General features: G+C 42.9%; 2 protein-coding genes across 3 annotated transcripts; both read right to left on the reverse strand.

The window, feature by feature from the left end:
- Positions 1-972: 972 nt before the first annotated feature.
- Positions 973-6,982, reverse strand: PSMA4 (proteasome 20S subunit alpha 4). 2 transcript variants are annotated; one of them, XM_075505738.1, is made up of 9 exons: positions 6,516-6,982; positions 6,314-6,354; positions 5,905-5,947; positions 4,941-5,103; positions 3,511-3,588; positions 3,193-3,281; positions 2,189-2,319; positions 1,853-1,976; positions 973-1,379 (listed from the first exon to the last, which is right to left on the reverse strand). In XM_075505738.1, exons 2-9 carry the CDS (start codon positions 6,314-6,316, stop codon positions 1,225-1,227), a joined length of 786 nt encoding a protein of 261 aa, XP_075361853.1. In that variant the 5' UTR covers positions 6,317-6,354; positions 6,516-6,982; the 3' UTR covers positions 973-1,224. The 2 variants fall into 2 exon arrangements, with proteins under 2 accessions (XP_075361853.1, XP_075361852.1); XM_075505737.1 differs by having other exon boundaries at positions 6,608-6,981.
- A 337-nt stretch (positions 6,983-7,319) lies between these two features.
- On the reverse strand, positions 7,320-12,385 carry HYKK (hydroxylysine kinase). Its single transcript, XM_075505736.1, has 4 exons — positions 12,040-12,385; positions 11,141-11,283; positions 8,546-8,729; positions 7,320-7,857 (listed from the first exon to the last, which is right to left on the reverse strand). The coding sequence occupies exons 1-4, from the start codon at positions 12,383-12,385 to the stop codon at positions 7,394-7,396; spliced, it is 1,137 nt and encodes a 378-aa protein (XP_075361851.1). The 3' UTR covers positions 7,320-7,393.
- Positions 12,386-12,978: the final 593 nt, after the last annotated feature.

Consider the following 12,978-nt stretch of genomic DNA (forward strand, 5'->3'; position numbering starts at 1 on the left):
AAAGCTACAAGATAGATACAATCCAGGGTCAGCACAAAGGGGCTGGATCACCTGTGTCACCATTTGAAATACAGCAGGTAAGGCCTCTCATTTAAGCACATCACTCAAGTGAGCTTTTAAATTTGCTTCTGATAACTGAAAGGATGCAAAGTAATTTTCAGTAACTTGTTTCCATCTCCTCTATTAACACCAGATCTTTTTTTTTTCCAGAACTAGAAGAAGATTTTAGTTAATCTGAAAATCATATTAATTATTTTGCATTCAGTATAGGGATAATCTGAACAAAAATTATTGTAATTTCTAATTCATGCACAAATACTATGATTTCTCAAGTGGTTAACTGGTTAGTTTTCTAGACTGTTGTCCATCAGAGAAGGGAACCAAATTCTCTGGACAAGTATCAGCAACACTAAACTAAAGAATATAAAACATCTCAATTTCCTTTCAGGGTAAAATGTAAAATAGTCAACATGGCCTATAATCATGCACTATTTTATTTACCTATTTGTGTTTTGACGAGATAGCTTAACATTTTCACGTGGCCTTTGTAAAATGTCTTTCTAGTTTGTGTGAATATAGCTAGTGTTATATGATTAATTTCTTAGAAAACACATGCACTCATGAAAGGCTATGATAAACTGAACACATTTGCTACAGGGTATGTCTAAAACACTACTGCTTGAAAGAACATCAGTTTGACATAGCCTGTTATAGAACAAAATAGGCCAAAATTAAAACTTGGCATGCCAGCACACTTTAATTCTGTATTTGTGAAATGGTTTTTCAAACTTAGGAGCCCTTTTCACTACTTTAAAAGGAAACCCCACACATACACACAAAATTCTAACAATTCTAACACCATATTTGTTCTTTACCAACTAGCATATACCTTGTTTTAATGGTTTAAAGCGATTAAATCCCTCAAGATTGTGCATATCCAGGCATTACTGAGGAAATAAAGACACCCATCACTATTCTTCTTAAATTTTATTCCATAATAAAAAATAGAAGATGAAAGAAATAGAGTGTTCAAGAATTAAAGCAATTGTTGGTCAATGTAAGGAGTAGTAAACTAATTATCTGAGTAATTATTAAGGACCTAGTTCATCAAAAGTAATTCTGGGTCCTCCATGGCATATTTGCAGGCTTCTGCAAGACAGAAATCCAGATTATCTTTTATTGAAGCAGGTCCTCTATTATCTACAGAACACTTGATTTCATATTCTATTTATCCTTCTCTTTTTGTTCTTTTTCCTTCTTTTCACGTTCAGCTTTTGCTTCCTCCTCCTCATGTTGTTTTATCAACTGTTCCACCTCCTTTTGCTTCAGAACCCTTATTACTGTCTTTCCGTTCTCTCTTGTCAGTGTTGCAATTTCAACTGAAACATATGGAACAGATAGCGGCATTACATTTTGTCCTTTGGACAGAGCAATCATCAGACGGGTAAGATTTGTGGTTACAACTGACAATGAAGTAGAAGGCTCTTGTCCCGCCTCTACAAAGAAGCTTGACTGGCAGCAGCGGTCCTCTTCTGCAGCAGCATACACAAGCACGTTAATACCTCTCCAGTGATTCTTCTACCGGACACGTAGCCGTTTCTGCTACCTACAATCCCTAAACTGTGGTCTAGCCCCGGGAGCTGCCCAAGGTGGATCATCCTCAACTAAGCTATCTGTATGCCTCTTAGAAAGGTTAAGGCTGAGAGCTGCTGCATCTTCTAAAAACATTTTTCACATGACAACTAAAAATCCAATAACCCACATCTAGTGTATATACATTCACTATATTTTCTTTTTTTTTTTCACTACATTTTTTTCAAAGGGTATTATCCCATGTTAGTGAACTGCTTACCTTTCTCTGCAGAGAGTTTGCTAACATCCATGGTTTTGTTTAGAACCTTAATGGCTAATGCAAGTGCAGTCTTTAAGGTCATTTCTCCTTCTTTGTAGTCTTGCTTTAGCATTGACACAGCTGCCTATAAATTTCACAGAAATTAAAATGGTATATTTGGGCAATCAACCAAACAGTTGCTTTTTGCCAGATAATATCAATACATGAGTAACAGCAATGTTTCTACAGTTACCTATTTCTGCTCTGCACTAGTAATCAACAACTCAGTTTAGCACAGTGCAATTTACACACTTACTTTTTTTGCTTGACTTTGAGAGGAAAAAAAACAGAACTTACAGCACTATTATTCCCAATGCATGTAGCTTTCCACCCTCCATAATTTCCACTAGGATCACTTTGATACAGCTGAAATCCATAATGCTTATCCCAGCCAATATACAGCAACGAAACACCAAAAGGACGTTTTCCTGTTGAAAAGAAGGCTATTAGCAATCTAAATTTAGTAACAAAATTGGTCATGAGTGACGATTATTTTCTTTGATTTCCTTTTTCAAATCTATTCCTGTGAACTTGGATTTAACAGACTGTTCTGTACTTCTGTTGCTTGAGATAAGCACACCAGCATTTCTAAGTCATGGGGGGGGGGGCCGGGGGGGAGCAGAGGTTTATTTCATTTAACCCTCAGAGCAGCTCATTTCTGTCTCCACAAATTATAATTTATCATCTCAGGACTTTAAATAAAAACTTAAAGTATGTAGCTTAGCTGTATAACTTAACAGTGTATAACTTAACAGTGTCAAAAGCCTTATGTACCTACGTAAAAAGGTAATTCTTTCACACTACATAGATGTAAAATACCAGAATCATCAGTTCACGTACTATGGAACACTACTTACAACATTATTTTCTAAGATGTTGCTTGATCCACAGAAATACTGGGTTTTTTTAAGTGCTACAATATTGATAACCCTACCTATAGTCTTATTTCTGAGTCCTTGTGCCATTATGCTGGATGGGCCCAAAATGTTGAAAGGTTACGTATCAAACAATTCTCTGCTGGTCTTTTGAAGGCATTCACTAAATCCAAGAGCCCTCAAAGCATTCTGTGCAATGGGCCAGAATCTCAGCCATCAATTTCTCAATCACTAAAAGGTAGCACCTTCAGTAGCAAAACAGTAACCATGACTACCCATTCCCCTCTTAAATTTGGCTATTGTTTTTCTCAGTATAACTTGCTATAGAAGAATTTGCTGGAACTGTCCAGAGACTCAGATGCTTCAAATTATGTAACAAGAATCATTAGACTTTTAAAAGCACAATGGTTCATCACACTTCATTACCTCCAAACTGTGTATAAGCCTGCTTGATGTCACACAGTGCTGTTACCAGTTGTTCGCAAGGGATGGGCTCTTGATATTGTAACAAATACCTAATATGAAAGAGAAAAAAAGTTTTCAAAACTTGTTTTGCTGACAGTATCCTGTACCACATTTAACAAGAAACAAGTTCCTAAGTTAGAGACTCTTTGGTCTAGCTGTTTTATTTCAAACAATCTGTTCTGCTCTACTAAATGCATGTTCATGTTGATTTAAAACATGAACAGAACCGAATCTGACAGCGCAGGCAAGTAAAACCATGTTGACTATCAGCAGACCTACCTCTGCGCAATCAGTCTCAGTTCATTTGTTAGAACATTGGCATCTGAAGTTATTCCTGCAACACTGCAAGCCATATCCCTGCAATATAAGCATACAAATTAACTGCATTCCTATCAATCTCCAACAAATAGTCACGTCTTCATACAGTGGTTCAAGCAGAACATCTACTGTTGGGCTTTTCTGATCAAAACTATGTAGCTGCCATATAAAAACAGGTTCATCAGCTCCTGCCTTTAGGGTACATCAAAAGTATTATGTAACCATTTGTAAGAGCAGAGGTGGACAGCAAAAAGTAAGCGGGTCAGTATGTTAGTTATACGTATAGTTCTGAGAAGAGGATCATGCCAAAGATGACTAAGTCCCGAGTGTCTTCACAAGAACCAATAGCTACATACAAGTGCATATCCGGAGGCCACCTGACACAGCACACCAGAATATCAAAGGATGTGACAGGCCTTCAGTGGAAGTTGCTGGCTGACACACTGCATTTGTGTAACTGAAACTTGGTGATCTTGATTTGATCATAAGAAAAATAAGTGCTTCACATCCTTGAGTGTTTCATTAGCTCTTAATTTAAGATCTCTTTTGCCCAATCCGATATTGCTACAAAGCTTTCACTACAGAGAAAGGATTCGAGAAAAATAATCCAGGTTGTTTTTTCCAAGTGAACTTAAGAATTTTTCAGAAGATGGAAGGGCTGGCCTAGGCGACTACTCCAGTGCATTGTTACACAGTCTCCTTGAAAATCCAGAACTTCCTACAGTTCTAGCTGCTTTCAAGATCAACACAGAATGGGAAGCTGACAGGACGTAAACTATTTGTGTTTCATGCGCACCTTCTGGCAAGGATGAAGCTCTACCTCTCTTATAGGTAAGACAGCATAATCCAAAACACTCTTTGCTCTGACATCACAAATTTAACTTCCAGAGTGCTAAAAAGGAAGTCATTATAGGGAGAGATATCATCTCTGCTACAACTGTGGCAAAGAAACCTAAGGCACATTTTACCTAATTATCTCGTTCTCTTTGAATCACAAAAGAAAAACAAAGAAGAGGACGCTGAGCTGAAATAGCATAGTGATTTTTTGTGTGCATTCTTTATTCTGCCCCCCCCCCTCCCCCCGGTATTTTGTAAAACTGAGAATTCTCAATTTTCTGAAGTGCTGCAATAACATTACCTTATATGGGGAAGTACCAACAGACTATTCAACCTAGAAAATTCTCCTAGAGATTAAAAAAAGTGATGCTTCTACTTTAGAACTACTGAAGCAAACAGTGACAGAAATAGTCATACCTGTCTAAAACACTGAAGAAAAAGAATACTAACACTTCAAATAAAATAAAACCAGGTTCAGCACTAAAACACCTGAACAGCAGCAGTGTTTTGTTACTGATAATGTCAGTGGACATCCAATCGTCATTTCAACTTACTCATTAAGTTTGTATATTTTCTCCGAGAAAAACACTTCATCAAGAAGCTTGTGAATGTTGCGTCTCTCTGCTGCTAGCAAAACACCATCATTTGCTAGAATTCCCAAGCAAGTACCTGCATGTCCAATTGCTTCCATTGCATATTCAACCTGGTACAAGCGACCTAGGAAAGGACTTAAATTAGTTACATCAAAAAAGTAACACTGAACAAGACCAAGTATGCAAGGTGACTTAAATTTGCAAGAGTCTGACAGATGCTCATTGTACAACCTAGTCTTAGTTCTTCTGTCTATTACCAGTTGATAGTAAATTAATTGGTTGAAAAAGAGGAAGGAGTCGGAGAAGGAAAATCCACAAATCTGATAAGGTAATACAGGGCATCGCCAATGTGGAAGAAAACCCTCTTTTATGGGAAAAAAAAAAAAAATCTACAGAACTCTCTGCTGTAGAATGGGCCAAAACAGATTTTCAATAATCAAAGAAAATATTTGATACTAGACTTTTTGAGTCCATCCCATCTAAGAAATAGGAAAGCATGGCTTGTACGTACTTGTTTAAGCATGTGCAAGAATAACAAGAAGAGGTATGATTGGACCAGCGGGATATTATGCGTTCTCGGGGGAGGGGGAGAACAGTAACAAAATCCATCCACACTCAAGCAAAAGACAAATGGTGAAGATTTGCTCAAGTTATTTCAAAAACGTGGCAGGTGATATTACTTGCTAATGGGGCACGGTCTCATTATTGACTGAATTAGAACAAACGTGGGTATCTCTGTTTTGGACCCTTAGTGTCCTTACAGAATTGGGCGCTACTTCCAGTGGTATCTATGATTTCTGTAACTCATATATGGACGGAAACACGCTATAAACAACCAACCTTTGTACAAGTAGTTTGTTATTTAGTTTTGAGAAGCTGGATAGAACAGTCAGAGTTTACTTGAAAGTGTGGGGTTAAAAAATACCTTCTGGCGAAAATATGGTAGTTCTGGAGTCATATCTTCGAGACTGTAAAAAGCAATAGCTCATTAAATATCATCGTTCTCTTGTCAGAAAGCAACATTGTAAAATTAACGATGCTCTGAGCCGCACATAAAAAAACCAGTCGCTTAGTGACCTCAGTTTGGTACCCACGGTAAGAAAGTAACGCCTCTACCATTACACACCCGGGCCTGGCCCACGGACACCGCTGTGCCCACACCCCCGGCCCCACAGGGGTTGAGCACGGCCCCTCTGCATCGTGACCGCCCGTCGCCTCACCACACCCTGCAGCTGCTGCAGCCGCGCCGCGGGCGGACCGGGCCATGACTCGACACAACCCGCGGCTCAGCAAAGCCCCGGGGAAGGCGGGCCCGGTCCGCAGCTGCCACTCACCATCGTGCCAGGGACGCGCTGCGGGCAGAAGGGAAGCGGGCCTGCAAGACACCACAACGCACGTTAACCGGCACCGAGCGCCCCGCCGCCCGCCCCGCTCCGCGCAGGCAGACCCCGGCCCCGGCCAGAGCCCCAGAGGGCGCTGCAGCCGCGCCCGGCCCAGCGCCCCCCCACCGCGGCCGCACTGCAGAGTCATCCTCACCGCGGCGGAAGGCGAGGGCCTCGCCGCCTCCCGCGACGCGCAGGGGCGCCCCCCGCTCCCCCCAGCCCGCCCGCCCGCCCGCCCGCACTCACGGCAGGCCGGAGGGGACCGATCGGCCGGGGAGGGCGAGCGAATCCCGTCCGGTGGGGAAGAACCGGGCGCTACGGCCGCGCCCAAACCTTCACCGCTGCGTCGGAAATGGCCGCCGCGCCTGCGCGGTGCCGCGTGCCGGACTAGGGCGGAGCCCGAGGCCCCTTCCCACTACAGCCGCCGGGCGGGGCTGGCACTCGTGCCCGTACCCGCGCCCGTGCCCGCGCCCGCGGTCCCGCCCGCAGGGTCAGCGCGCGCAGCAGCTCTCGCTGCCGTAATGGTTGCCCGGGCGCCGCCGGGGCCGGCCCGCGCCGCCCTAACGGTTCTCCGCGCGGCCGCCGTAACGGCTGCCGGCGCGCCGCCGGGGCCGGGGCCGGGGCCGGGGCCGGGGCCGGGGCCGGGCCCAGGCCCGGGCCCGGCCGCGCCGCCGTAACGGCTCCCCCGCGCGGCCGCCGTAGCTGCCGTCCGCGCGTCGCAGGGGCCGGCCGAGCAGCCCCCCCCCCCCGCCCCGCCCCCTTGGCGCTGTGGGGAGGGGCGACCGGTACCGCCCCGATCGCGCCAGCCCGCGGCCCGGAAAGCCGCAGTGGCTGGTGCAGGCACGTGAGGCGGCCCCACTGAGGCGAGGGCAGCGACCACCGCCTCAGGGAGGAGAGACCGACCCTCGTCCCGGATCGTGCCCCGCCCCCGCCTGCGTACAGACCGCGGTGGACGCGCTCCAGCGCAGGCAGCGCCGCCTTTATTGCAATAGAGTCAGGTGTCACCGTGCAAGTACCTCAGCAGCCATCGATCTACTTGGCAGGTGCGTGGTTCCTGTACGCTTTGGCAGTCTCAAACCATGTCTTCTCCACAGCTTCTTGGCCCACTTCAAACATTTTCATTAAGTGTTTCCACCCGGTTTTGGCAGTGATCATGAGGTATTCCTTATTCTCTGGGTACTGCAGAGCTGTGTGGGCTGCTATGACGAGGGACTGCGAAAACCTCCCGCTCACCAAGAGAAAGAGGGCACCTCTCTCCTCCTCTGTGAGTGGCAGGACACTTTCAAACCCTGCAAGAACATGCCCTCCGACACTCAGAGGGTCTGGGCTCTCAATCATCATGTACATGATAGCTATTGCGACTTCAAATACATAATACCCATAACTCATGTCGCCAAAATCCAGGATGCCAGACACTCTGTACTGAGGATTCTCCAGGGAAGCAGAACTGGAGACTACTAGAATGTTGTGGTCATTAAGATCTCCATGATTGATACCTAAACACAGAAGAAATAGAAACAGTATTTAATAATTATTAAACAGCAGAATCTAACTTTTTTTTCCATTTCTCAGTGAAATAGCTTTGAAAAGATGCATAGAGGCTCAAACTAACACTCAGCTACAAAACCATACTCAGCATCAAGTGTTGCCTTTCATGGCCTCATTACTTCCTAGCAACGTCCGTTCCACTAACAGGCGACCAGGTAGCAATTCATAAAGGGAGTGTTATGAGATCTTATTCCAGTCTGGTGATACGCTGTGATATGCTACGTGTTTTCCAAACACAGAATAGCAGTTTTCAAATTATCAAATTGTCAAATTATCATTAACGTCAATGTGAGCTGAATTCCCAAAATATGATTAAATAGTTATCTGGGCCTTTATGAAAGGAAGTAGTGTACTCCATGTATCCTTATTAAGCTGATATAAGAGCATGAAAACCATCACTGTAACTGGAAGCAAACTCATCAGAAAGATCAAGAACTGAACCTGACTCTGGGCAGCACATTCCTCCTGGCTTATTCTGCGCTGTGTTCATTCAGCACAGTATTTGCACGTGTCTAGCTAGGGATAAAGGAGACTGACTTTTTTGTGTTTGGTTTTGCCTTCTCCACAGACCCAAACTCCCGTAATAAATTTCAGTGTCTCAGTTCAACATAATTACAATGAGAATAAAACACTCACAGGCTCGAAAACTGCTTAGCTTGGGTATTACTTTCCCTTTAAACTGCTCAATAACTTGTTCCACAACTTCACGATATTTGTTCTGGCCCAAGGCATAAATGTACTGATCTAGAAGAGGCACGTTTGCCAGGTTCCAAATGAACTGACCTCGATGCAGACTTTTTACTGATGGATGATGGAATTTCTATGGAAAAAGCACAAGATAAAACAAGCCATAAGTAAAAATTCTGGTTTTATGATTAAAGGGCTTGATTCAAGGCCTCTATTAACTTTAACAGGTTCCTAATGAGACTCACCAAAAAGCACCATGACTTAGACTATTGCTTTATATCAACAAGTAAAAGAATAACCTGAAGAATAATTAAGGCAAGCATCTTAATACCTACATACAACCCAAATGTTTTTTTCCCCATTCTTTAGGTACAAAGATTCTCTTAAGTCATTTATTACTTAAATAATTTAAAAATTGACACTGACTTTCTGTAACGCGACATTATGTAGCGACTTTGAGGCCTTGCCAAGGCCACAGTCCCACACTGGTAGAGCCTGGATTGCACAGCTGGCGCGACAGAAAGCTGTCGGAGCAGAAGAGACACGGAACCCGCCAGCATGCTGGGAACAGGCACACTCTGCATTTAAAGGTGGCAGCTTCTGGGGACAAGCCTTAGGATCAGCTGGTACATGAAAAATCCTGAGGACAGAAGTACTTTATGGAGATACTGGACAGAGCTTTATTCTCATGAAAATTTGCCTTTGTACATCCAGGTAGCCTAAATATTTTAAACAACAAGGTCCCTAACCTCTCTCTCACTAGCAAATGAAAAAGGTGGTTTGGAAAATGACGTTCAGGGAGGAAAAGCATCTCTCCCACTGCATAGCACTCTTATCCTTGAACCCTCTAATGCTTATTAAGGTGGCTTGTGGGCCAGATTCTATCAGAGCACAGGGCAAATAAAAAAAACTTCCCACTAGAGCAGCTGCCTTCCTCTTAAAAAGAAACCCATGCATGTAATTAAGGCTCTTAAAGATAGCTCAATGATAGTCAAAACTGGAACCATGTATGAAAAAGTAAGGAACAAGATCAAGCCTAAACCAAAAATCACAATACAGGATCCCTAATGCTGTATAAAGCACCACACTGGTAGGAAGAATGTCATCTGGTAAGTCACCACTGCAGCCTTCCCAGCACAAATCAGATATTCCAGCAAGCTATAAATGGGATACCAGGTGGGTGAAGGGTATTAAAGTCATGAGCCCTTGTTACTGTAAAGCCATAGACAGTCACTTTACAGCCATCAACTTATTTCCATTTAGAGGACGTGAAGCACATCCAAGCAAAAGGAGACACCAACAGAGAAAGTGGTGGAATACTATTTTGTGCACAAAACAAGGCATGGCACATTGCTTTGCTATCAAGTTCATAAAGTAAATTAACTGGGTAGAAAAGACAGGCTGTATTTTTTGGTCTGTCATCAGAAAATTTAATCAGAAAAATAATACCTTAGGTATTATTTTTAGTGTCAATAACATTTTGAAGTTTTGACAGTAATGATTGTAATTTTCTTTCTTTTAAATGACAAATCTTGGTAGATGATAAACCATATGTTAAGGGCATAGCCTTTTCCATCAAAATTTGCTTTCTCATCAACTATTTCCTCCTTGGCAGGACAAGTCACAGGCATATTTTGAGACTAGCTGGTCTATAGAAATTGTTTTAATCGCATTATAAGAGCGTGACCAGAGTGTTAGAAGGCAACAGTAAATTATCCTTCCCAATTGAAAAATGGTCTTGTAATTTAAGAATGTGGTTAGTAAAGCTGGCAATTCACATTTCATAATTTTCTGAAGCTGGTAGCCAGAAGATGAGAAGGAAAGGTTAATGAAAAGCAATAAATAATGCAAGAGTTCTTTTATGTATCAAACTTAATTACTGCCTGATTCATCAACTTTATTATCCTGTATAATTACGGAGTAGAGAAAGAACTTACTTTGCATCAAGATTATTTGACTGGAAGAGGTGCAAATGAGAGAAGTGTCACAAATCTCTGTTCATTGGCACATCTGGCATTGTAGAGAAGGAACCAACTGCTACCAGTGTTAAATGGTCACAGTTCACATGACCAGCAGAAAGAGAGTGAGTCAACATGAATTCAAAATAATAAATCAGCCAGCTGTGCCTGATGTGCACTATACAAAAACGCTTTACAAGCTTTACATGCTTCTAATTTGGGCAGCCTAGGTTCTAATTTGGGCAGCTTAGGGTTCACCCTCCTTATTTGCCAGGTTTGAAACACCAAACAGACAAATTTTGCATAAGTAAAAAGAAATCCTTATCTCCCTGTTTGTGGTACAAAAATGCTTTACAAAAGGATCACCAATACCATGTCATCAGCACCAACTGGTCACGATACTTGAGGAAATGCTTTAGTAACAGCCAGCTTGGAGGCTGGCACCTGAAAGATGAGTTAAACTGACATCTGCATTCACCAACTGGAATTTTGCAGATCAGGAAAGCAGACAGCAAGCACAAGAAGAAATACAGAGGAGAAATTAATTGAAAAAGAAGTTTGTGAGGCCAGAGCAACGAAAACTCACCTCTGAGAGAGCTTTATCCAAACTGGCGGCTAGCTTACCGATCTCATAGAAAATCTGAGTATTTGTAGCAATTTTTGCTACAGGCGTACCTGGCAGGTAAGTCAGCAGTCTGACCATGTACTTTTTGTTCCCAGGTCCGGTATCTAACAAGCAAAGAGAGATGCAGTCAGTCGCTTCAATATATGCTACTGAGTATTAGCTGATGCAAGAAGCAAAAAAGGTTTATCCCAGTGTAGTAGTCATCAGATGTAGCTGCTAAAACAGATTTCGTTCAAAGATGTGATTTACCAGAATGTTGTACGATGATGTGTAAACCTTAACACACTTGCAATCTATGTTGGACTTCTAGTCCTTGTGCTTGGAATTGACTCTGCATACAGCAGGTTTTCTCCAGTGCCTGCAGACACCCACTTATGCAGAACAGGTCTCAGGAATCCCAGCTTTTGTATGGAAGTTACAGTGAAAATAAAAGCAAAATATCAACACAATTTTTCTTCCAAGTGCTGTTAAAGCAACTTGTTCTGGCATCATGGATGGGCTGGAACTGTATTTTACACCATCCTCTAGGCAAATAATTTGTAACATCATTTAGTCGGTGAGGCTTTTTTTCCTTTTCTTGTGCATGGACAGGTCAGATCAATGTTTTCTCTAATTCATTATACTGAAGTTATTTCCTAAATATTTTCACAGTTAATTATTACTCTCTTTGACTTGCTTTGCTTCTGGTATTTTAACGTTGGACTATTATGGCTGGACGTACAGGTCACCTGATACATATCCCCTAATATTTAAAAATGAGCCTAGAGTTTTACTTTAGTATATATATGGCATGCCATATAGCAAGCTACTGCCAAGCTAAGGGTGATAGTAGTGCAGTAAAGGTGCTTGTAATTGCTCACCTCCTGACTCCAGAGACATTATGTTACCATCTTTTGTAAAATAAGGAGTAGCTGAAGGAAAGCCTTCAGTGCTGAGAAATATCATGGCCTGGGTCTGCGCTTCAATGAGGTCACGCTCCTGGCTGTCTTCCGAATTGGTGATTTTGAGGACATACTCATCAGCGCCTTCAGCCACACCTTTGTTTTTTGAGACACGCACATGGAAATTCTGATCGTCATAGCTGGGGAGTGGCCTGATCCAAGACACCTTTAATCCAAACACCCTGTCAACCAATTCAGTCGCTTCTTTTTCACCAAGCGCTGGTTTGGTGAATGCCTGGGATTGACAGCCATTTCCAGAAGACATCGTGTCTTTAGGAGAAAAAGAGAAGCTGGATGATCTTATCTGTATTCTGACATCAGAAGCAGTAATTACTGCAACAAAATGCATTTGGATACTGGAGAGGAGTTTCCTACATTTATTTAACAAGCAAAGAAAACCCACTAAGCCAGTCCAGGTTTCTTACATCATGGTTTCTTGTCAGCTACTTACTCTCTAGTCCCCCTCACCCCCCAAGAAAGACTTCTAGAGAGATGCACTCAATCTGTTCAGAACAAGTAGACATGAAAAGCGTATTAACTAGTAGTATTTTTATCAGCTAATTTCCAGTAGCAGCCTAACCTGGTACGTTGCTAACCAAGAATGATTTCCTAAGGAACAGAGTTGCTGAATCCCTGTCCAGGAAGTTCTAAATTCACGTCTGCAAAAGACAAGAAATATTTTAGTAGATCTTAACGTTAAAGCAGACATAATCTTTCTGCCCGGCCACGGCCTTCAGAATTCCTGCGTTAAGAAATGCAGAACAAACCTACAGACGCTCGCTCCGTCCCTCGCCCGCTCCAGGCCTCGGCGCTTGCCTGGCTGCTGGAAGCGCCGAGCCTCGCCCTCCCCTCTGCACA

This window comes from Mycteria americana, chromosome 6, assembly GCF_035582795.1.
Source record: "Mycteria americana isolate JAX WOST 10 ecotype Jacksonville Zoo and Gardens chromosome 6, USCA_MyAme_1.0, whole genome shotgun sequence".
NCBI classification, from domain to species: domain Eukaryota; kingdom Metazoa; phylum Chordata; class Aves; order Ciconiiformes; family Ciconiidae; genus Mycteria; species Mycteria americana.

What these genes read in the sequence shown, in the direction of transcription:
- PSMA4 (XM_075505738.1), bottom strand. An exon ending in CTGAGACTGATTGCGCAGAG is followed by an intron (nt 3,282 to 3,510) that starts GTAGGTCTGCTG and finishes CTTTCATATTAG; the next exon opens with GTATTTGTTACAATATCAAG. An exon ending in CAAACTCTCTGCAGAGAAAG is followed by an intron (nt 1,380 to 1,852) that starts GTAAGCAGTTCA and finishes CATATGTTTCAG; the next exon opens with TTGAAATTGCAACACTGACA.
- HYKK (XM_075505736.1), bottom strand. Translation starts at nt 12,385, where the DNA reads ATGTCTTCTGGAAATGGCTGTCAATCCCAGGCATTCACCAAACCAGCG. An exon ending in AATGTCTCTGGAGTCAGGAG is followed by an intron (nt 11,284 to 12,039) that starts GTGAGCAATTAC and finishes TTTGCTTGTTAG; the next exon opens with ATACCGGACCTGGGAACAAA. An exon ending in TGGATAAAGCTCTCTCAGAG is followed by an intron (nt 8,730 to 11,140) that starts GTGAGTTTTCGT and finishes CTTTTTCCATAG; the next exon opens with AAATTCCATCATCCATCAGT.